Source organism: Larus michahellis, chromosome 9 (genome assembly GCF_964199755.1).
Source record: "Larus michahellis chromosome 9, bLarMic1.1, whole genome shotgun sequence".
NCBI lineage: Eukaryota > Metazoa > Chordata > Aves > Charadriiformes > Laridae > Larus > Larus michahellis.
Genome location: NC_133904.1, coordinates 9,996,557 through 10,019,724, shown reverse-complemented (window position 1 = coordinate 10,019,724; position 23,168 = coordinate 9,996,557). Strand labels below are relative to the sequence as shown.

Genomic DNA, 23,168 nt, shown 5'->3' with positions numbered 1-23,168 from the left:
ATCTGTTTCCCTGGACGTTGCTAAAGTTTCCACGCCAAATTTCATTTCCAGCCCCTGTGATATCAGAGAGCAGGTTTTTGCCTTTGAAACTTACCTTTTGATACCAAATCGTAGACATTTTGAAACACTTCCCCCTGGGAAGGGCAGCCCACAGGCTTTTCCTATCCTGCCCTGCGAGGCACTGCTTGAAAAATAAAAGCTCTACCACAGTGGGTAAGATGAGAATATATTTATTAGTTATCAAATATACAAGTGAACCCCATCGGTTTGGTACAATCCCGTAGAAACAAGAGCTGGTTTTGGTGACAGCGGCAGGCTCTGCCTGGCTGGTGTTACCCCAGGGATGCTAATCCCGGGGCGCCGCGGGCTCTGCAGAGATGTGCTCCCAGCGGTTCTGAGAAAAAGCGAATTTTAGCGACTCGTCGGCATCAGCTGGACATTGGTATTCTTTCAGCCTCAAGGGAACATAATGCTGTAGAGAAGCGGCTTTCTGATAACCAGCATGATTAAGGACTTTAATCCAGGAGGGTTTGGCTTGTCCTTTATAGCCGAGCATGGCAAAACTCCCTGGAAAACAGACACAAAGAGAGTGATCCTCTGGATGGGTCGGTTCACTTATTAGCAGCGCAGCGTGGACTCTCTCCACACAACACAGAAACTTCTTAGCCCTGCTTTTTTTTCCTTGGATTAAAATAACAGAACATTTAGGAGAGAAAAAGGGTGATGAAAGAGGGAATGAGCCTCGCCGTAACCTCACTGCATCACAGATCCGCGGGTATTTCAATAAGCTAAGATAGGTTCCCAGATGTCAGTTAGCAGGAATATTGGTTTACTCTTTATCTTTAAATAAGATTGGTACTTTTTCATATTTGACGACATGAAAATGGTTAGGCACTTTGAATCCTTCTTTTATTAGTTTACATCAGTTTCTTCCTGTTATGCCTAAACCATTCCCCATGTCGACTCTGCTCCGGTCCTCTGCTGTCACAAAGTACAAAGGCATTATGTATTCTTCCATTTTAATAATAATGTCTTGTGTTTATATTATGCTTTTCATTGCAAAGACTCCCAAGGCTATTTGCAGCTGGTTGGATCGAGACTATTCCTGTAAACACTTCTCATTTAAATAAGGTTTTGCAAAACCAGGCAACAAGACCCTAAACCTTCATCCCACTGGGGTTGAGGGGATCGGGGTGGGTTTTTTTTTTTTTGGCATTATCCCTGGCAGAAGCAATACACGCTTGGGAGAAATGCCTCAGTCCTGCGTGCGATGACTTTTGGAGCTGTGAAGTCAAATAGTGCGCATACCTGAATCAGCGGGAGAAAGGCTCGTGAAGCAGAACATAATTACGCAGGCTGGAAATCAGGGCAGACACGTGGGTGAAACACCCTTTGCCCTCAGGAAAAGCAAAACAGGGGTGGCCCGTGATCGGCCAGAAGCGGCTTAGTCCCACCGCTGGACACCAGCATCCCACTGAGGTGGCAGGGCAAGGAGACGGCCACCAACCAGCGTGCCCCTGGGACTCGCTGCTTTTTGTGCCCCGGGAGCGGTCGGGGCTGGAGGCTGAACCGAGCTCCCAAAACGACCTGGAAGTGCTGCGCCCAAGCGAGGGGCACAGGTGGTTCAGGGAACAAAAGTCGGACAAAACAAACAAAAAAAGATTGCTTTTTAATCAAAAAATTCCTTTCAAAAGTATTCGGGGCTTTGACGAAAGAATGAAGCAATGAAGTTGCAGGGCAAAAACAAAAAAGAAAAGCTCAAATTTTTGCTTTTAAAAGGATGAAAGGAAAAAAAAAAAACAGCTTCTCGGGAATCAAACAGGCACAGAAGCGAAATCACTGACTCTACTGTAAAGACTGTGCTGTCCTCCCCTGGCATGGTCATAGCAATGAGCTTTGAAACTCAAAGCAGAAATCGATATAAATTTCAGTAAAGCAGTAGGGAAAAAAAATAATCCCCAAACCCCCAAGAAAAAAAGAAGCTGGAAATACAGCCAGTTCTCCATCTGATCTCTGCTCGAGAGATTGCAAATGAAATCTGAATCAAGCTGGCCGGCTGTTTTCCCAATTTCCTTATCACCCAAATTATTCATCCAAACCTGGACTCAATGGCCCCTAGTTTTCCAGTAGGAAACCCAGCATGGATTTCCTGGACCAATGATACCAATGGGTTTCTTGCAGCAATCCAAGGTGAAAATGCAATAAGAACTTTCCAAAACTGGTGATTTCACCTTCCTTCCGTCCAAAAAAAAAAAAAGCTCCTACTTCAATTCAGTCTGTTTTCTTTTTCATCAACCTTTCAGTTTATGATTTTTTTTCCTTGCAAAGCAGTTGAATTTTAGAGATGGAATCTTTGTCAAATTATTCTTTTTTGTTGTTATTGTTAGAAAAACAAGCTCCCTTCGAGATGAAAGATTTGCAGAATGCAGCTTCTCAGTGGTGAAGCACGATCAAAGCCCCAAAATAACTCTCCTACTTCTCACCATCCCTAAGCCAAGAGGTTTTTTCTAGGTTACACTGGCATATTGTGGTAGGAAATATATTGATAAGCACTATATAAGGATATGTACGTTTTTGGTAGGGAAACACACCGGTAATTCTTAAGCAAAAGAACCCTGGTAGAATAAATACATTTACCTTCCTTATGGAAGACAATAGGCTTTGCTGAACCTAACCTGGTAAAAACAGACATTTCAGAGCTCCCCACCACCTCCGCAATATCCCGAGAGCAGACGAGAACAAGTGATCTGAAAAGAAGGACAGTAATTACTGCATGATTGCAAAATATTACTATCATTAAGAATCTGCAAGACCTTTAAGCTCCAAGTCAGAAAAGTACTTAAGAGCTTGCTTAACTTCAAGAACATGCTTAAATCCCTTTGATTTCAATCGCACGTAAGCTTTCCTAAGTTTAAGCCTCTGCTTAAGCGTTCCTAAATTAAACCTGTGCTTCACACGGAATCAAAACAAGCACAAATGACTATTTGCAAGCGCATCTCTTATGGGAGAGGGACGCTCAGCCGCAGAAGAAATTCAGTTGCTGTGCAGTCCTGAGCCTCTGAAACTACTTATGTCCCGGGTCTGATTTTTCAGTCAAGCCTCAGTGCAGCCTTGGTCCTCACAGATGCGCTTTCAGCCCCCAGTGAACTGCACCCGCGATGAATTACAGGTTGCACAGCTGGTTGCGTTTAGCTGAGTGCCTAGACTTGCAAAATACACATCCTACCAGAAAATCAAACCGAACGTACAGGCATCGTATGGATATATGTCACTTCATGCAAGTTTTATACATGCGCGTACTCAACGTGCATAAATACAGATGTAATAGCTCAAGAGTGTTCAAATCTTTGGTCATGAACTGCTCAGAAACGTCTTGGACTGAAAGTCTGTTTTCTGGTTATTTGACCTGCTTCTGCCAGCAGCCAAGAATTTATCTATAAATCTCTGTTGTTCCATGTTTATGTGGCGACACATAAAACCACAAGGAATGTGGGACAGACACAAACAGAGATGATCCAGACCAGTGCCAGGACACATGCAAGGTAACAGCCCGCAGGCAGGCAGGTCTATTCATTGGCTTGCCCAAGAAAAGTCCTATTGGAAAATCTGGCACACCTAAGATTTTCATCTGTCACAAGAGGCAAAAACAATCAGTAAGAGTAAACAGAAGCCAACTCGTTTCAGAAATGGAAAACTGAATCATCAGCTGCCAGGAAATTACTGGACACCGGGATGGGTGCGCAGGACTGCAAATGTCATTGTGAGGACCTTATCTACTCCATGCTGGAAAATGAATGGTTAATTTAGAAGGAATTGCCAGTTTTCCAGAAAATCTGTTTCTTTCTGCTCTAATGTGCACAATCCTGGAAGAGACAAGCTGCTTCTCTTATTATCCGGGTGATATTTGGGATTTGTACATATTTAATCTGGGCCAGATTTCTTCAGAGCACAGGTTTGGTTATGAAAGTGGGTGATTTTTTCCTTTCTTTGTCTATCAGCCACGTTGCTACGTGAACTGGGCTTTTAGCAGTTTGCTTACCTCTCTTTTATAACCGTTAGAACATAATCAGCTACTGCACTGGCGGCGTTTTCACCAGTGACTGTGTCAAAGTGCCACCTACTCATGACTGCTCCTGAACATGCATCCAGCACCAGGAAGAATATCCCACGGCTATCGAAGAGGAAAACCGTGTCATTTACCTGCAACAAAGAACAGAGGTAGGTTTTATGGAGGCAGGCTGGGGAGCTGCAGGCTCTCATCCTGCTTCTCCGTACAAGGGAGTTACAAGCAAGGAAAATAGCAAGGGCGTACACCCTGTAATTTAAAATATATAATTAGTACAGACAAAGTGACATCACTGATAGATGGTCAGTGGCAGGAGGGAGCAAACCCCTTAGTTCTCAATGGGGTACAAAAACATGAGAAATGAGGTCATTGGTATCTTTCGTGTGTTAGGAAGATACATTCGGGAAGCTGGGAGTAAAATGCTTAGTGCAGTCTTCATACAGTTTCTTTCCATGTGGGGGAAATTACTGTCGCTTGGCAAAGCAGATTTGACCACGGAGCAAGGGAGAGGTGCTGAGACAGCAGATGAGGGAATAGAGGCGACACATGGACTTTTTTTTGTTTTCCCTGGAAATGTAAATATCAAAACCAAAATATCCCTTCTTGGTAGGGCTGTTCCCAATGCCTCAAAGAAGTTGTAGCACAAATGGCTCCTACACCTCTCCTTTCCTACAGCAAGGGCTCCTTCCTCAGGTTACACCCCTCAGGATGCTCCACGGTCTTTGCCTTGAGAAAGGCAAAGGCTCTCTGAGGTGCCCAGCTCTGGTGGATCTCCCCAGCATCCAGGCTGGGAGGACACAACCTCTGACAAGGAGAGAAACAACACACCAAGGTCAGGAGGTCAGAAAGCTGAGCCCAGGATACACAACACACATCATCGTCCAAAGCCTGCAGGCACCAGGGAGCTCAGATACATCCCATCAATCTGAGACATGTGTACGCCTCCAGGGAATATAGGGCCAGACGGAACGAGGGAGCCAAGTGTTAAAAAGTGGCTTCTGCAAGATGTCGGAGGATGCTGAATGCAATAGGGGGTCAAGGGTAAGGGAAACATGACTGTCCCGGCCATGGGTGGGCAGAGGGGAGTGAGGAGGAGCAAAGACAGACTAAATCTTCTGCCCGCTCCTGGCTGTCTCGCACTCCTAAGCCTGGGAAGTGTGTCAAAGTCTGGATGCACGTGGAGCAGAGAGAAACCACCACTGCAAACCAACCTAAACGTGAGCTGCTGGCGAAAGAACCAGCCCGGCAGCGTGTCCTGCCCCTCTCCGCATGCTGCAGACCCACTGAGGAGCCAGCACAGGGGCTCGCACCGCCCCACGGGGGGCTGGAGCAGGGCGCCCAGTCCTTGGGCAGCTTGGGTTATAAATTTCAAACATTTCTGGCTTTGGCATTCCGTTCAGCAAAACAAGAACAAAACCTGTGCTTTGGTGGTGGGCGCTTCTCTGCTTCACTTCTTTATTTCCAAAGTTTCCCCACCTTTTAAGATTTAGGGTAAAAATCCTCCTTTAGACATTAATCTTCATCATTTGCCCAGCCCAGCCTTTCCTTCAGCGAGGAGTACATGCGTCAGAAATAAAACTCCCTTTGAAAAACAATGCTTTGCATTAAAGCTTTAGAAAAGGCAAAGAAGGTCTGAGGATCCCATGCCTGTCCCACGAGTGCTGCACACACACAGGTCTCTGCACTTCACCGCAGGTGAGGATGCTGCCTCCAGTAACACCTGCTTGCTAATGGTTTTGGATAAATTTTTGATGATGCAGCCAGTGCACGTGGCAAGAGACCTTGGCTGCTCAGGCTCCTTAAGGATGCTGTGCCAGCGTTGCTTGGCATTTGTTAGCATTAATTGTAATTCAGTAGCACACAGGCATGAAAGCCTGGACAGTGTCCTTGCAAGCATGACTTCAGTCACCCTTAACCGTCTGGACAGACATATAAGGCATGTGCAGGGACAACCTGACAGCCCAAACCCCTTCAGTATTGAAATATAGTTGTTTTTATCTTTTACTGCAATGCCGGCAGAGAAAATCAGAAAAACAAACTTGTTTTTTTCCCCCCACATCCTTTGTAAACAATGACTTCTGGTGTGCTTCCCCCCCACCTTCCTCTACATTAGAGTGGTGGTGTTAATTCTCTTCTGAGGTGATAAAAAGCCTTTTTTTTCCCCTGAGGGCTCAAATCCTCATCTGAATAGAATACGAACTCCCCATGACTTTAATGGCGTTAATTGTAAGGGAGAACAATGCACTTGCCTCTTCCAGGAGAACTTCCCGTTTCCTTCTGCCAAGGCTCAGCGAGATTTTGCAGTAACTTTCCTTGGAGATAAAGTTTCCCCTGTTTAATCATCATTTCAAATGCGGTATAACACAACGTACCTTAATGAATGCAGATGTCGAGCGGTTTTGTACGTCTGCCCTGCTGAGAGACTGGATCTGGATCCTTACGTACTTGACTGAGGGTGTGCTGGTGATAGCGAGCTGCAGTGACACCAGCGACAGAAACTTAAAAGCTGCTTTTCAACAACAAAATGACACCAATGCTCATGTATACATGTATGATCACAAAACTTGAAGAATTCTTTTTTCAAACTGTGATCCTGGTTCACAAGTAAGTGCCTATTGTTAAGGCACCGCTAACCAAAGGATCGTGGCAACGCTGGTTGGAAGGGACCTCCGATGGTCACTCTGCCACTAAGTTTAAGACCTGAATATGAATTTCATATATTTTGCCTGGCTGTAAACTCAAGTGCAGATTTCTATTAGCCTGAAACAATTCTACAGGATTTAGAGTGGGGTGAATTTACAGTAAATGAGAAGAGAACCTGGCTCTAATTTTCCAGTTATTCCTATTAACCAGAATTACTTCCCAGTTTGAAATTCAGCAGGAATGTCGGATTTTGGAATTCAAAGCCAATCCAATCCGAGCCCTCTCAAGAGTACTATTTTTCTTGTTTAAAAGAAAGAAACGGGCGAGAAAAGGTGCCATGAATGTGCATTCACATGCTTCCAGGTGAGCAATTTCTTTGAGGCTATCTTTGAAGCATAGTACAAAGATAATGGGGTAATGGTTTTAAACTGAAAAAGCAGAGATTTAGATTAGCTGTTAGGAATAAATTCTTTCCTGTGAGGGTGGTGAGACACTGGAACAGGTTGCGCAGAGAAGCTGTGGCTGCCCCATCCCTGGAGGTGTTCAAGGCCAGGCTGGATGGGGCTTGGAGCAGCCTGGTCTGGTGGGAGGTGTCCCTGCCCAGGGCGGGGGGTTGGAGCTGTATGATCTTTAAGGTCCCTTCCAACCCGAACCATTCTATGATTTTAGGAAAAGCTGCAGGAATTCCAGGCAAAACCCTTCCCTCTACACAGGTTACGTGATGCCAGGCAGAGTCACGAGGGGGAATTCCCTACGGCTTTTCCTTGTACGCTGTGAAAATGAATTGACCTCAGGGGGCTGTGCGTACACTGCAGAACCCGAGATGCTGTTCGGGGCCGGGGGGTACCTGCGGGGCCCCACACACCTGGCACCCCCCTGCCAGGTGCTGGGACACGGGGCGCTGGGCAGACACTGGCCTCTGCGGGAAGGGGTTCGGGTCACAGCTCCAGGAGTCCCCCGGGTACATATGCGCCGTGATTTTAATACGTTCGCAGCCTTGCTGAGAGCAGTAACTGTGTCCCTTCCGAGCTTCATGGGCTTGCAGGTGAACAAAGAGGTACCTACAAATGAGAGCAAACAGATGGATCAGAGCCACCGTGTGCCTAGAGGCAGGGTCTGCGCTTCCTAAATTGCATTATCCCTCCCAGTGCCCAACATCACCAACCAGCTCTGTCTTAGACCAGTGCAATATGGCACAGCCATTGCAAAACGGGTCCGGCAAGGATGGAGGACGAGCTCCCCTCTCATCCTGGCGTGACGAGACCTGCGGCACTCGCAGCCCCTATGCCAGCTGCCTTCACCAGGTAATCGTGGTGTGGGGCAGACACCCCCTCCAGCCCCAGGCACCCCGTGTCGCCCCCAGGCGTGGTGGCATCCCACCAGAGAAAGAGCAGCGGCGATGCTCAGGCTGCTCCGCAGGAGGAGACAGGTTTGCCTGGAAATATCAGCATCTCCCACACCATCCTGGCCCCCAGGCAGAGCTTAGCCTTAGACATGCACGATTAAAACCCGAAATCAGCCAGGTCTTCTAGCCTTTGGAGTTCTTTTTTTTTCTTTTTTTCTTTTGCTAGCTGTTCTAAGTATGTTTTCAATCGTGTCCGTTCTGCAATTCAGGCTGAGGAAATTATATAAACAGCTCAGTTCGGCTCCAGGATCAAAAAGATACACGAGGTTTAAAGGGAATTTTCATTCTATTTCTTTTAAAACTAAATATTTGTTTCTATTTGTCTGGAAGAAAGAATGAGTAAGCTTGGTTCCTTTCCAAGGATCCAGCGTGTGGGGTTAAAAAAAGAAGGGGAAACATCCCACTTATTATGAAATAAAGTCTAAAAAACAACAACAGGAAAAGAAAAAAGCCAATCCCCTAGCTTCTGTGTTCTGAAAGGCTAAAAAAAAAAATCACTGCTGAGTTCAACAGAGAACCAAAAGGCTGATACTGCCAGAATTAAGTTAGGTTAGACCCATCAGTCCTCATCTACCAGGTCCAGATGGCTGCTGGCAGCTAATGGCTCTTTCCCCCCCACACCCACATGTGTAACCATTTTCCCCACTATTTAGTAGTAAACAACCTATTTACAGAATCTGGGCAACTTTCTAAAAAAAAAAAGAAAAAAAAAAAAGGGAAGGAGGATTAATTAGCGAATTGTTATTTCACAATTCCTATGATGAGAGAGACCTGGCCATCAGCAAAGAGCCTGGTTAGCAGGGAAAGCATTCCGGGATGCGATTGCTCATGTGTTTGGTTGAATGAGTAAATATATCCCATCTTATTTTCAAATCTGGCACTTGTGGATTGATTCCTGAAGCAGCTACTTAGTCAGGTGAAGCGTCATGGGACCCATGGTTAGACCACAAAACACTTTTTTCCTCCCTATTTCAGCTGACTGAGAAACAGAGTTTCGTAATATGTTTTTTTAACCAAAGGTGTTCTAGAGTCTTATAAAGGTAGTGCAACATCTCTAGGACTCTCTTCATGCCTTCAAACTGAGACATGTATTATGGTGCTCTCCTTTATTTACAAAAAGCTAATTTTTACTGCGTGACGATCTTAGAAATTTGTCTTTATGGGAATACGAAGAAGTTGAAACTTCCCAGACTATCTCAGTGCTGGAGCTGCAGCAGTCATGAGAGGGCTCTTTTCCATGACCCTTTGAGGTAAAGTAGATTCTGACAAATACCCTGCACCCACAGCTCCAGCAATCTGAGCAGCAGGGATGCCTCAAAGGAGCTAAATCCAGGCAAGAAATCAGTCATTTTCTTAACGGCAATGAAAATTGCTGCTTGGTGATACAAACCCAGACCTAACCCGGGTACTCCAACCTGTAAATCCATTTTGACCTGAAACCAGTGCAAAGACCACGCAAGGTGGATGGGCCCAAATTTTAACCCGGAGAAAGAAAGAGGAGGTGCTGGGGCTGGCACGAGAAAGGCCCCGAGGGTTTTGTTGCCTGTTCCCTGAGGGACCCTGGGGGGGTAATGCAGGGCTCACCCCGATGCTCTGTCGAAGAAGAAGAGCCGCTGGCCGGTCCCGTTGAGCGCACTGGCCCGGGAAGCGGCGGCGAGGTAGTGCTTCACGCTGTGCACCGTCCCCGTCCGGCGCTGGTAGATATCAGCCACCACCTGGAAAACAGCTTCCCTGGGATAGCAGAGGGCAATGCGCAGCCAGTCTCCTCTGTCGGCAAAAAGGGGGGGAAAGAGAGAAAATGCACTTAAGGGCTTGAGTACGGGAGAGATGGTCTGCAGCCAAGAGTACAGTCTTCGGGGGAAAACAACAAAATGTCCTTTGAGGTTCTCTTCCTCCTTTAAAAAAAACACAACAAATCCTCAAAGCCAAAGAAAATCAGACTTTTTTTGCTTTGTCTGGAAACAACGGCTGCTTATTACAAAGGTCTGATCCAGGGACCCCGGCTGACCTCAGAGGACTTTGAGTCAGGTGCCAGGATGGCTTAAAACCAGAGATTTTTCCCTTCCTCGCCCCGTAAGGCTGCGGTACAACCAGTCACATACCCACTCGTCTCTCCCGAGGCAGCCGGGGCTTGTTTCAGTTCATCCGGAGCTGCTGCGGGAGAGGGAACCGGCATCCAGCAGACGTTTCACCGGGGGCACAGATTGAGGAATTAGAAAGTAATCTCTGATTTGAACCAGAGCCACGGTCTAAAGAGACCTGCTTCCTCCACTTTACAGCAAAGTTTATTATTATGGTTTCCATTAAAATCTCCCTCTCCTCTGCTCTCTCTTCAACGGCAGTTTAGAATAACTAAGGGTAAAGTTCAATCATCTTTTTACCCTTGTGTATCGCAATTTCAGCGTGCACGTTTACAAAAATTTGCCCCTGTAGCCTTCCTTTATCCCGTGATTTGCATCGCCACCCTCATGGAGAGAAAAACTGGCTGCGAACTAAAAACCTTTGTGACACGACTCAGAGGCGAAAGATGCAGCTGCGGTGGACTCGGGATACTGATGGGAAGGATCTTCCACAAAACCCGACACCCTTTCCTGTCTGCAGGACGCACTTGTGCTGTACAAAGCAGGAAGCCGCAAGAAGTTTACACTTGAAAAGGAAAACCAAATACCAAGATAATTAGCTTAATTATTTTTTTTTCTTTCCATCCTCTGAAGTGGCTCTGTGGACCACACCAAAGGGCCTGAACCAGTACCATAGTTAGCTTTCCTTATATTACCCAAACCATCCAGGCTTTAAATGTATTCTTTTAATTAGCTGGCTTTCTGGTTAGAATGTGAGAATATATATTTGGCTTAGAGAAAGACAAATAGCACCTTCATCAGCTGTCTTTCTGGGCCCTAAGAAGCTGAGGAAGACAAAGTTTCTCCAAAGGCTCCCCTGAAATGACCTGCACCATCCCTGCCCGCGGAGCAATAAATGGGGGGAAACCGCTTCAATTTGGAGAAATCTGGGAATCTACATGCCTAGACCTCTACTTTGCATTACACATGGAGAGCACAAAAGCAAAGCTATTTCAGCCTTTTTCTGGTTTTCTCATTAAAACAAAACAAAACTATCTACAGGATGGAAGAGGGGACAGGCTGTTCTAGAATAATAAATCAAAGCTGCACAAAGACCCATCAGCGTAAGCCAGATACTGCCCTCTAGATTTTAACCAACTCCAGCTGTGTCATAACACAGGACAGCTAGAAAACGGATATATTTTCAGATGATTTGGCCTCCGACTAGAGGAAATGAAAGAAATGCACCAGAGCCATGTTTGTGGAATATTTTTAGGACAGAGTCCCAAGACATTTGGCTGTTTCATAAGGGTGATTTGCATTGCGTTAGCACATTTTATCCCCTGAAGACGCCATCACAAAAAGGGCTTGTCATCTCCCTCAGATGCTGGGAACCAGCTTCGGTGCCATGCTACGCTGACTGCCACCTCCCCGGGGAACAAGAAAGGCACTAGAAAAGGCAATTGGAGGGTGAAAGAGAGAGAGAAAAAAAAAAAAAGCGTGAAAAACCCCACAGCTGTGACCATCTTGAGTCGCTGGAGCATTTGGGAATATGAGTGCTAGAGCCTATCGTTCATGTGAGCAGGCTGCAATAAATTATATCAAGATTGAAAGGATCAAATGAAAAGCACCTACTTTGGAGTTTGTGGAGAGAGAGATGGAAATAAGCGCATTCCCACAACAAAGGGCCTGGGAGGAGATGTGAGAAGGGCAGGCATTAGAAGTTATCCTTTATGTAAATATAGGAGAGAATAAGGTGGTTATTTTCTCTTTAATTTAGTAGTATTTTAACAGCTTGCTATTTAGTTCTTTACTTCAGTTCTGTTTCTTCATCTTGTACAAAATCCGCCGTAAGCCCTCCCAAATACCTGGCTGTGTGGCTGGACCTGGCTCTGGGAAAAGCAAAGCGAGCAGCAGCAGCGCGGCGGCGGCGGGACGGTCGGCAGGGCTCTGCCTCCCCGCTGGCGGCGGCCGGGGGTCAGACGCCTGTTCTCCAGCCACCGCCAAAACCGAGGGAGAAACGCAACCGCAGGCAACGAGCAGTAATCAGGCATGGGAGGGCTTGGACATGGGTGTCCAAAGTCAAACAGATGTGCGTGTGCCTTCCTCAGCCACTGCACTGGCCACCAAGGACCTCCTGGCTGGGGCTCAAGTGCAGGAAGCCCTCGTCTTTTTCAGGGTGGTCAATAAACTGCGGCTCCTGCTTTATTTCTCTGCCTAGACCTCTCCATTCTGTCTTATTTACCAGCTGATAACCTGGGGTGAATATTTGCAGACAGAATAAGAAAAATATAAGTCCTTATTCTGCCGATCTCAGTACCGGCACGTCAGCCTGGATCTTTGCAGGTGCTCTGGAGGCTTGGGGGAACACGCAGCACTAGCAAGAAGAGAAAACACTGAATTCACAGTACCTCCCAAATTACAAATTCAGAGTAATTTCAGACCCTTGCCTGAATGCGGTGGGAACATCTGTTAGATGCTCATATCCTTAAAGATCAGCACAAAGCGGGGAAAAAAATCATTTAAAACACAAGGGGTAGAAGTCAGGCTATCGATACACAAAATGCTCTCCAATGTGGCAATATGCAGGACTGGTTTTTTGTTTTAAACTTTCATTCTTAGGAGTTTCTTGCAAGAGAAACAAATAAAAATATTCTCAGGTGGAAAGTCTGACATTGGAATTAGCTGTCGGTTTAAGGGAAAGCCATATTCACATGTGTAGGAAACTAACTTGAGCTATTTAAGATATTTTCATCCCCAAACTAAGTAACTCTGTTCACAGCCTTTTCTTGTGATAAAGTTCAGTTCATTTTCGAAGTAAGGAACACTCTTCTTTCCTTTTTTCATTCTTGTTCTTAATCAGGCCAACATTTTCCTATGTGTTTTTACAAAAGAAAAATTGGCATTTGAAGGAGAAAAGCTAAATATGCACTAGCAAAAAGTCAGCGTTCGGTGGGTCCTAACGGTTTCAAACACCACTTGGAAAATTTTTGAGAGTCTGCCCACACCAGCATGTATAAAACCTGACACTTCTGCCCCTCTGCTACTGTCATTCAACAATCCCCACAGTGTGATTCATGCATTTTTATGAATGTATTTAGCCTGTTTATGTCCTTTTGGAAATGACTGGGTGAAACAAACCCAAAACGACTTTCTTTTTGCACCAGGATATTGGCACTTGCAGTTCTGGCTCTTTCAGGTGAAGCAAAAACATAAGGCAAAGTGTTAAAAAACTATCCTTATGTTTTGGCAATGAGCAGGCTTCCTGGGATAAGCAAAAGCAAAAAAGGACGAGGGAAAGGCAAAAAAAAAGCAGGCAAGAGGTTTCCTGTTCTTGGACATGTGGTAGATACAGATCTGCACGTAGACACATACATACCTCATTCACAACCCTCAGAGCAACCCCCCCAGCTCAACCCCAAACTCCCAAAGGCAAAGCCACTCAGAGAAATGCGATCAAGCAGGCGAAGGAGGGGAGATTTTTGTGAGTGGTGGGATGTGAAGTGAGTCATGTAACTTGGAGATGAGATTTGGCCGGAGTAAGCACAGAAAGAGTGCATGCCTGGGACTCCCACCGCCTGGGAGAGGACAAATAACACTCGGTCAATATTGTGAACGTACCCCTTGACTGCACAGGATGGAATATCAGTCCTGGGCAAATGGGTATGATCTAGTGCTGGGGTTGCTGGTTGTGCTGGACATCAATCCAGGCTGTGTTTTCTAAGGGAACTTCTAAGCTGATGAATATTACTCTAGAAAACATCTCCACCACGTTTATTGATGTGGTGCGTCACGTAGCTGATGACCATGGAAGTGCACAGTCCAAATCCTGATCTCACTGATGAAAATCTGGGGTAAGCTAATGAGGGAATGCCGGAGAGTACAACTACAAATTACTTATTTTTTCCTTGACGTTGAAAAAACAAGAGACTTTCATCCAGTGAGTCAGTCTCCCCCAACTGTTATTACTCCTATTTAAAAACAACCCCTCTGACATTTTGGTGAACATCTACGTGAGCTGAACTTTCAAAACGAGTGAGACAACTGGGAATTTGAAACTTTCCTTTTCATAATACGGGAACTAAGCAGAAATTCCCACGTGCTGCTTTGGTAAGTTTGTCTCTCACAGGCTGAATTTTGAACTTCAAAAGACAAAAAAATGCAAAGCCGCCATTCAACCTCCAACCTATCCCAAGAACAAATCACAGGAGGTCAAGGCTCCTTGCTCTCAGTCAGGATACAGCTGGTTTTTCTCTCCAAAAATGTCTCCCAACCTCACAACAACCTACCCAGCACCGGGATGAATCTCTTCTGGCACAAAACCTGCTTTCAGGACAAGCCACCTCCTCTCCAACCAGCATCCCTGGTGGGGAAAATGGAGCGAGAAATACCCACACACCTTACAGGGTCTGGGAAGAGTGGAGAAAGAGCTACAAGGAACCTGGCCACATCCTCACCACTTTCTTTCAGTTCAAGATCTTTCCCTTGAACCCGGGTTTCCCACCGGCTCCCTTCAGCTGTCGCTCGCTCCTTCTCTTTTTCTAGATTTCTTTTTAATTTTCTGCCTTCAACTCAAGTCCATTAAACACATCCAAACCCCCCGCGATGAAAAGCACGGCTACTGGGCAAACATCCAGCAACTTTTTTCAAGACCTTGTTATTAAGGATTGACTTTTCTGGAAGACCGCTTGCTGCAGGGATAGTAACAAGTTAGGTATGTGTGTAGCTAACTGGAGCTGTGTGTATTGGGATTTAAATGCCTTTCCTAAATGTTGCCATTTAGGAAATGCCATTAAAAATTCAAAAGCATAGGCCATCTCTTAATATAAATTAAAATTTTTGGTTTTACCCATGTGCCTCCTTAGGCAAAAAGAATGATTCTTGCTTTTGCGAAGCTCAACAAATTATAAAAGGGATCCTGCCCTGAGGTACACTTCTGCTGATACTCATGAAGCCTGGGTCTGACTCAGACAGCATTTGGCTCACAGACAGTTGGATTCAAGCAAAAATAAGAACTTCCTGCATTTAAATACAGTACATCATCTTATCATGTTTTTTCCCACCCTACATGCTTTCATGGAGAAATCGCACCCCAGTTCAATTTGTATCTTTTTTTAACGCGTTTCCAAGTACTCTATCACTGACTATTGTGTATTTTGTACTTTCCTGCTGCTGTGCCTTGGATGCACATCAGGTCAGGAGCGGCTGGTGGCCCTGAGGAGCCCCAAGCCCCGCTCCATGGACCAGTAGAAGGCTGAAAGCAAGGGAAAACCTTCGGGTTTCATGTGCCAGGCTTCAAAGTGACAAGCAGCCCAGTTCGCCACGGCCATCTGGGGACTGTCGGATGCTCAGATTGCTCTAATTCATGCTGTAAAATGATCAGCTGGGGAAAGACGTCTCTCCTCAGAGTCACCTTGGTAATCCACGGGGCCAGCTGCAAGCAGGAGCCACGGAGGACAGGGAGCAGCCAGGGCTGCAGGCGGGGAGGCAAAGATGGGGCTTCAGGATCCCTCGAACAGGGCGATGCCAGCACCTGCTTTGGCCCAGCTGTACTAAAATGGTGCAATCTGCAACCTGGTGCTCTGGCAAACGTTTTAGCTTCTTTCCAGGTTTTTTTTTTTTAAAAAAACCCCGTGGCTTTCATCCATGGGTTGACCTGTGGGTAATTTAAGGGCTTTAAATAGACAGAAGGGAATTCAAATGTATCTGCTGACTTCTGTGTCGTGTGGATGATTAACTTTGAATCACAGATGTTATCAGAAGGGGCAGGCTATGAAACCCAAGTAGCACTTTACTTATTATTATTGGAAATAGTGCTGGTGTTACTTGTATTACATCCAGATCTGGGGGATCGAGATCAGAATTCATGTACGTACAAGAACAAAAAAGCAGTCACAGCCTTAAACTGTTAGCTCCCCTTTGAAATACTAATTTTGCCTTCCTGTGCATTTATCAATCTGGGAAGCAAGAGGAAAAGCTCCTTTAGAACTAATCTGAAAAATAAACAATTTAGGAAATATCCATAAACCGGGCAAGTCTGCAACAAGCACATTCTAGCCTTGTCTCATTATCTTTGTTTTCCGCCAGACCTTATCACCGCTGAGGAATTTAATCGCAAAAATTACAAGTAGCTGAAAGTATGAATCAGACTGGCATTGAATAAGAAGCCGTAGGAAAAACACCTACCTACACAACCCCAACAAATACAAATATAACAAGTTCCCCAGAGTCTCAGGGCAGACACGGGCTGCGTAAGTTTGCTTGCACTGAAATCTCCGCTTTTGGATGGGCTGCAGCATCCTGGAGGCTTCACATCACCCAACGCCCAAAGGCTCTGCTATTTTAAATGAAGAATTTAGACACAAACTCATTCCAGGCCCTTGAATTTTCAGATAATTTAGATTATTCACTGGTGAATATGACAACAAGCCCTACGCAGAACTCCAGCCTGGCAAATACAGGAGTCGAGCAGCACACCTGTGCCCATCCCTGCACAAACACCGCGGCAGGGGAAAGGCTGGAGGCATTCCCCGGCACACACATGGACATCTGCCCTTTTGCTTGCGGTTGACAACAAATTTGGCCCTCCCCTGCCAATTTTTTGTGTTTTTTTTTTTTTTTTTTTTTAAAGGCTCTCCTAAGGATCCAACTCCTGCAACAAGGCACCAAAGAACATCAATATTGTGAGCCTCACTGTACCCCTCCAGGTGAAGCAAGAGAGTGAGGATGAAGCGAGCCTGGGGAGGGCTGCCCTGGGCTGGCCTTGGAGACAGCATCTGTCGGGAGAGGTGCAGTACAAAGCAAAGCCCCTGCAGGCAGGACTGTGGCAATCTACCTACAAAAATTACCCTTTTTATACTATTAGCTGCTCACGTTTCCCTGAATTCTCTGTTGAGCCACAGCAGAGAGCCCTAATAAGGGAAAACCCTTCCCTCTGAGCCTTAGCAGGCCAAGTATAGAGATTTGCCTGGGCTCATTTAAAGCAAGGAATGTTTCGTCTAATTGCCACTGCTTTTCAGGCTGCTTCAACAACACAACTTATTACACTATACTTCAGATATGTGCTTTGAGGAGATTTAATTCTTATCTTTAGATTTGCTGATAGCACAAAGAAGCCTGGCTCATTTACTGAACAGCGCTGTGCCTTTGATAACAGTATTTGCCTTTGCTGCTTCTGCGATTAGAAAATTTGCACAGGCACAAAGCCTAGCTCGTTAAATTGAAGGACTTAATTTCTGACTTTGCTTACTGTATGAAGTGCCAATCTTTGTACTGTTTTCCAGCACCTGAAAGGAGGCACGCACTTGCAACCAAATAATGTTTTCCATCCTCTCCTCCTGGCTTGCCAGCCTCTCACCCCTCCCGGAACAAGCTCAGCGTTCTCTGTGGGCCTGTGTGCTTCAAGGAGACTAATTTTGAGGAAAGCCCTTAACTCAGTCTTACAGACAGTTCTCGTACTTCTGTGAAGCAGAAAAAAAAACCACCCAAGAAAACATACAAACAGCTCCGAGGGGGCGTAAACCGCCCCCACAAAGAGATGAAGCCCATGGAGAAGGGGTCTGAGGTCCCCATTCAATGAAGGTTTCGCACACGCTTTATGCCCGGTGAGAGCCATCCTCGGCAGATCTGGAGCACGCTTTATTCCCGGTCATTAAAATTCCAGCCGGCCCTCTCCTTCTGTTGGCTTGCCAAAACGTTCCCAAGTTACTTGTCCCGCATTACCTCTTTGCGGAAGCATCAATACCCAGCCGCCTTCCCATCCTGACAGGGAAACTCCCAGCTGTTCCACAGACAGCCCTATCTATGGCTTAATAAGGGCATTTCTGCTGAGACAGCTACGTCCCCCAGCAGCCTGAAAACACAGCCTGCAGGTCTCCACGTGGCTTTATATTTGCCCATCAGTCAGCTAGTGCCGAACGCAAACACGTACACCTCGCGTTGGAAGGGGAGTTGGCGTGTGTTAAAGAGCTCGTTTGCACCACGCGGAAATTTGCATGTGGAGACACAGCAGTTTTGCTTGCTTTAGCCTCAGATTTTGATGGAAGTGAAGAAACTGCAGAATTACTCTAAACACGGTTTGAATCAGTGCGAAGAAGACACAAATACTGCAGCGACCCTTCAGGTGCCCACGACAGAAAGAAAAAGATCCCAGTGACCGTGCTGTGACTGGTGTCCCCCTCCGCTGACTTAAAGCCACCCGAGCGGTGCCTCTGAACTCCCTGGACAAGACCCGCGGTTCACAGAAAGCAGCGCTGCCAATTTCAGCTGAGTCATGGGAATTCATCCCGACCAGCTCCTGCCCACCCCAGCAATCCGGACATTCCAGTCTTTTAATAGACATCTGAACTGGCACGACTTCTCCTGGACCTTTCTACAGTGCTTCAGAGGCAGGGAAAGCGTTAACCATGCAAGTATTCAACATCAGTGCTATGCCTGACCTCCGCAGAAATCCAAATCCTGACACATCTCCCCGTCAAATTCCTTATTTCCCCGCTGACCTTCCTTTAGCCAGAGCGGAGCAAATCGCTCCAGAAGTGTGAGGGCTGTCCAGCTGCACAGACAGCATCCCGGATATATCTATCCATCATTTTACAATGACCAGACTAAAAATAGTTTAATTGTTCACTCAGATTGTGTCTGAAGTCATTAATCCTAGAATATTTCTATTAAAGTTCATCAAGCATTTTTTGGCTTACATCGCATATTCTGCACAGATGTTACTATGTTAAGAGCTCAGTTTTTTGGCAGATTATTTGGTATTTTGGATTAAAAAAGAACAAACAAAACATAAAGCCACTTGAGACAGGTAAGAGTCTTCCCTGATTTTCTAACTGATTACTCTGGGCTCCACAATCGGAGATTTCTTCCATTCCAGAAGTGACTGGAATAGAGTGTTTACTAAAGGTCATACATGGCACTGCTTAGGCAGGCGCTTGTTTTCCTTCAAACTCCTAAATCCTCTTTTTCACCTCAATTCCTTTACCCTTCCACAGGAGTCTCATTTCTCCATGTTTTTGCAGGCAGTCCGGACATTTCACTATTGCCATTGCATCAGCCTTGAGTCACATCAGTTAGCATCCAGCATACTTGAGGTGTACACAGAGCAACCACACATTTCATTCCCAATTATTTCTTAGCAAGATGCTCCAACTGAAATGAAGTACAATTGTGGTTTTCCTTCATTACAGTATATTTCTTGTTTACAGTCTTTCAAAACGCACACCTTGCCAACTGTTTCTGGATCAGAAAAAGCTACGAACCTTTGCCCTGTTCAAATAACTGCTTTCACACAAGACAAAGAGAACCGCAACCACGTTGTGGTTTTCAACAGCAAAATGTAGTTAAGTTGCTGCTAGAACAAGAGCTAAACTTCAAGCCCAGCTTGACCAAAGACCCAGTTCTGCCTTCAAATTTGAATCTGTGCTTGAAGGCCGAGGGCCAAAGCTTTGGCAAGTATCAATCGGCACAATGACAGAGCAACCACCAGTTACCCAGCAGAAGATTTAGCTCTGCAATTGCAAGGAAACAGCTAATCATTTTAAGACAGATAATAATTGCAAAGCTCAGCTTGTCTGAGAGTGACTAATGGGTCTTCTTCTTCCTTAAATTGTACAAAGATGTATTAATATGGAAAACAGTGATTTAATTCTAGTAATTACTCTGTGACCAGAGTGTCAAAACACTGATCTTCCAGTGACTTAATCATGGCCCTACAGCTACTACATCTTTAAATCAAGAGGACCAGGTATAGCACTTGCTATAATGGGCATCTATAAAGAGGATATATTGCCCTTCATGGCTGCCTTCCCCTGGGGCTTCATAATGGGAACTAAGGACAGTATTTTTCCCCAGATTTCTTCAGCTCCAAAGTTAAGGGGAACCAAATAGAGTTCAAGCTTTTGCCAAAACTATCCTAAGCTAAACCCACGGCAGTGATGCTCTGCTGGAGGAGCAGCAGGTGGCTGTGGCGTTTGGTGGGTAACACTGGTGGGACTTGGGAACCCACCAGATTTACCAGCGGTACGTGCTGCTTCACGCCCTCAGGGGCTCTGACTTCTTTCATCTCAGCTGTCTGAAACCTGCTTTGCAAATCTGAGCCTGTGCGTGCCTGGGTTGTGTGTAATCATGGAAAATTTCATTTGCACAACTCTGTCCTCCTGCAGCATCGCATTTTTATCAATAACTGAGGAGTCACACAAACCGGAGAGGCCAAGGTGACGGTCAGATTTTTTTTGCGGCGCTCATCTCTGTCGGCACATCTGTGCAAACCGTGGCAATGTTTGTCACTGCTAAACTGGCTGGATTGCAGGACTCTCTCCTAACAGTCTAACAGTGTACCAGTGCAAAGCACAACTAGTTTCACTGAAGTAAGAAAAAACAGTACTGAAAACCGTAAATAAAATTATGCAAAATGAAACAGGCTGCAAGGGAAAAAAGTGGTATCTAAGATGGATAAACTCCGCTTTTATACAACGCTAGAAGAAAACATGTAAAAATAAACACAGCACAACCTGTAATTTTGCTGTACTGAGTCCTAACATTTTAAAACTTTATGTAAAAAGAAATAGTGACTGTAGTGCCTTTTGGATTACAGAAGATGCAAAGCTCTGTGCTCATTCTGATGTATTTCTGCACTTTATATATGTAGGAGATAAATTATGTGTGCAGCAACTAGTACAAACAAACGAACAAGAGCCAGAGCTCTTCTGGAGGGATTTCAGGGACAGCAGGCCAGGACTCACTTGGATTCCGTTTCAAAACTTTCTGGAAAGAGAAATGCCTCTGCACATCAAAAAAGCTGGAGTAAAGTGAAAGCAGAGGCATCTCTTTGCATCAGTAAGTGCCAGCCATTAACACCTTGCTTCCGCGCTCTTGGAAATCACTGAGGCATTTGAAAGGTCACTTGTGAATAACCTCGGAAATAGCCCCAGACCTTTTGGAAAGAGAACATTTTTTTCTAACAACATAGGGCAGTACCTGTTGAAGTTGATGGGGTACAGGATGACGTCCTCAGGTGCTCTGCCATCCCACCGGATGATATAAGCCTGCTCCAGCATGACGACGGGCTGGTACTGCTGGTACGGTGCTCCTCTGTTCACGCCTTGCAACCGCAAGGGATGGGAATGGTATGCTGCTCTGGCAATGGATAAGGTCAGATTCTCAGGGCGCCTGGCCTGAATATAAAGCTGAGGGTGAAAGGAAAATGACAAACATATCCACTAAAGCAGCCAGGCTCGGCCATAACATGTGCATTTGATCATCGTTGCCTGTAAATGGTTTTTGCCAATGAAGAGCTCAGAACATTTGGAAAGTCACTGAAACATTTCCAGTTCAAATAAAAAGGTAAAACAGAAATAGCATCCGCAACCATTCATGGGGACACCGTGAAGTGAGGTATGAATTGTACAGCACCATAAAAACATGCAGTATTTAAAATCTTATGGGAGAAGGGTAATCAAGGAAATATCGCAAAGTAACTCTATTTTATGAATTCAAATAACTACGCTTTAAAAACAGGCTTATTCCATTGAAAATACAGAGAATTCTTAAGTTAATTCAACGGGCTTTGGATTAGATCCAGGTATCTAATGGAATCCACATCTTTGCGCTCAAGTAATTTTGGGGGCTAAAACTTGATGGCCTGACTATATAATCTTACAGACTAAGTACCACATTCCACAGGCTTCAACAGAGAGCTCTGCTGTGCAGGGACCAACAGATGCCCTTGGCCCCTAGTTCAACTCTACAGACCAACTCCAAACTACACGCCTGTTATATGCTTTTTCTGTCCTGCCATCACTCAAATGAAGACCAAGTCATGTGGCAAACACTGATTTTAAGGCTGAACGCATGATGTTCACCTGCTTTGCCCCGTGTGAAATTCCAGTGCAAAAGGAGGATGCACAGCTAGTCATACAGATCTGTCTCAGCACGCAGGGTCGTAGCAGACAGCTTGTCATATCCCCTGAAGGGTTCCAAATGCACTGAGGACAGGTGAGGACACCTTTAATCCCGCTTCCTTCACTCTCCTGCAGTGTAGAATAGCACTCTCTGCATCAAGAACTTAAAAGACCCAACGTGAAAATCCATGTTAGCTCAGAAAAGTCTAAGCTTCTACATGAGCATCCATCCAGCAAAACTATTTTTAAACTCAATTTCTGTCTTTGAGGTAGATCAAAATGGAGGCAGTAGTCTCTTAACAGATTTTAAGACTGCAGGCAAGGATACAAGCGCAGGCAAGGATACAAGCGCAGGCAAGGATACAAGCACAGCCAAGACTAGCAGAGAGAGGGAGACTCCATTTATCAGGATATCCGCCTTCTAAGGCAGGGCTATGAGACCTTGGCCCCTGACATCTCTGTATCTGCTTCTCTTCCTCTTGTCTACACAGATTGAAAGCTCTGCAAAAACAGACTGTCTCAGACTGTCTCTCACTGGTTTATATACAGGCTTATTTTAGTTGTGGTTTCTAGCCAGTTCAGCTCCCATTTCCAGTTTCATGCTCAGCAGAACTCTACGCTTGGGCCTGCTCTCAGTGTTGAGTTTGAGCTCCTCAAGACCTCCAAAAGACAGGCCGGCTCTGCCTACCCCTCACCTCACCCCTGAATTCAGCAGCCTCACGCTGGGTCTTGCGTCAAAGAAGTAATCCAAAAGTGGTTGTAAATGTTTCTTGGATATTCAGTCCATTCCTCCTTTCACACCACTGCACTTTAATGATGAAAACCTATCCTATCCTTGAAGATTAAAGTGGATCCCAGAATTGCATTAAACGGAAATTTTTCCTGATGGCTGAAGCTATTGGTCAAGTAATTCACCCCAAACAATCTCTGAGCAGCAGCCCATTTGCTCATTCTTGATGGTTCAAGGAAGAAAAAATTATTTTTACAGTCTGATAAAAGACCTTTTTTATTTATGAAACCAAAGAGGAAAACCTATTTTCCCTTCGCATTCAAACCATGATTGGAAAGTCAGTAACATGCAATGCAATAAAGCA

At 45.4% G+C, this 23,168-nt stretch overlaps 2 protein-coding genes across 4 annotated transcripts in view; both read right to left on the bottom strand.

The window, feature by feature from the left end:
* The window catches only part of CEMIP (cell migration inducing hyaluronidase 1), a 115,472-nt gene that overhangs the window by 63,221 nt on the left and 29,083 nt on the right, over positions 1–23,168 (bottom strand). The window lies entirely within an intron of this gene.
* Positions 210–23,168, bottom strand: part of LOC141748211 (cell surface hyaluronidase CEMIP2-like) — a 59,123-nt gene continuing 36,164 nt past the window's right edge. The window contains exons 19-26 of one of the 2 annotated variants that reach the window (XM_074599868.1): positions 22,036–22,203; positions 21,152–21,360; positions 9,699–9,881; positions 7,557–7,770; positions 6,439–6,540; positions 4,040–4,200; positions 2,638–2,747; positions 221–567 (exon numbers count right to left, since the gene is read on the bottom strand). In XM_074599868.1, coding sequence (XP_074455969.1) covers positions 347–567; positions 2,638–2,747; positions 4,040–4,200; positions 6,439–6,540; positions 7,557–7,770; positions 9,699–9,881; positions 21,152–21,360; positions 22,036–22,203 — 1,368 coding nt within the window. In that variant the 3' untranslated portion in view covers positions 221–346. Of the gene's footprint in view, positions 568–2,637; positions 2,748–4,039; positions 4,201–6,438; positions 6,541–7,556; positions 7,771–9,698; positions 9,882–21,151; positions 21,361–22,035; positions 22,204–23,168 lie in introns of both variants that reach the window. The other variant, XM_074599869.1, reaches the window with a different exon arrangement.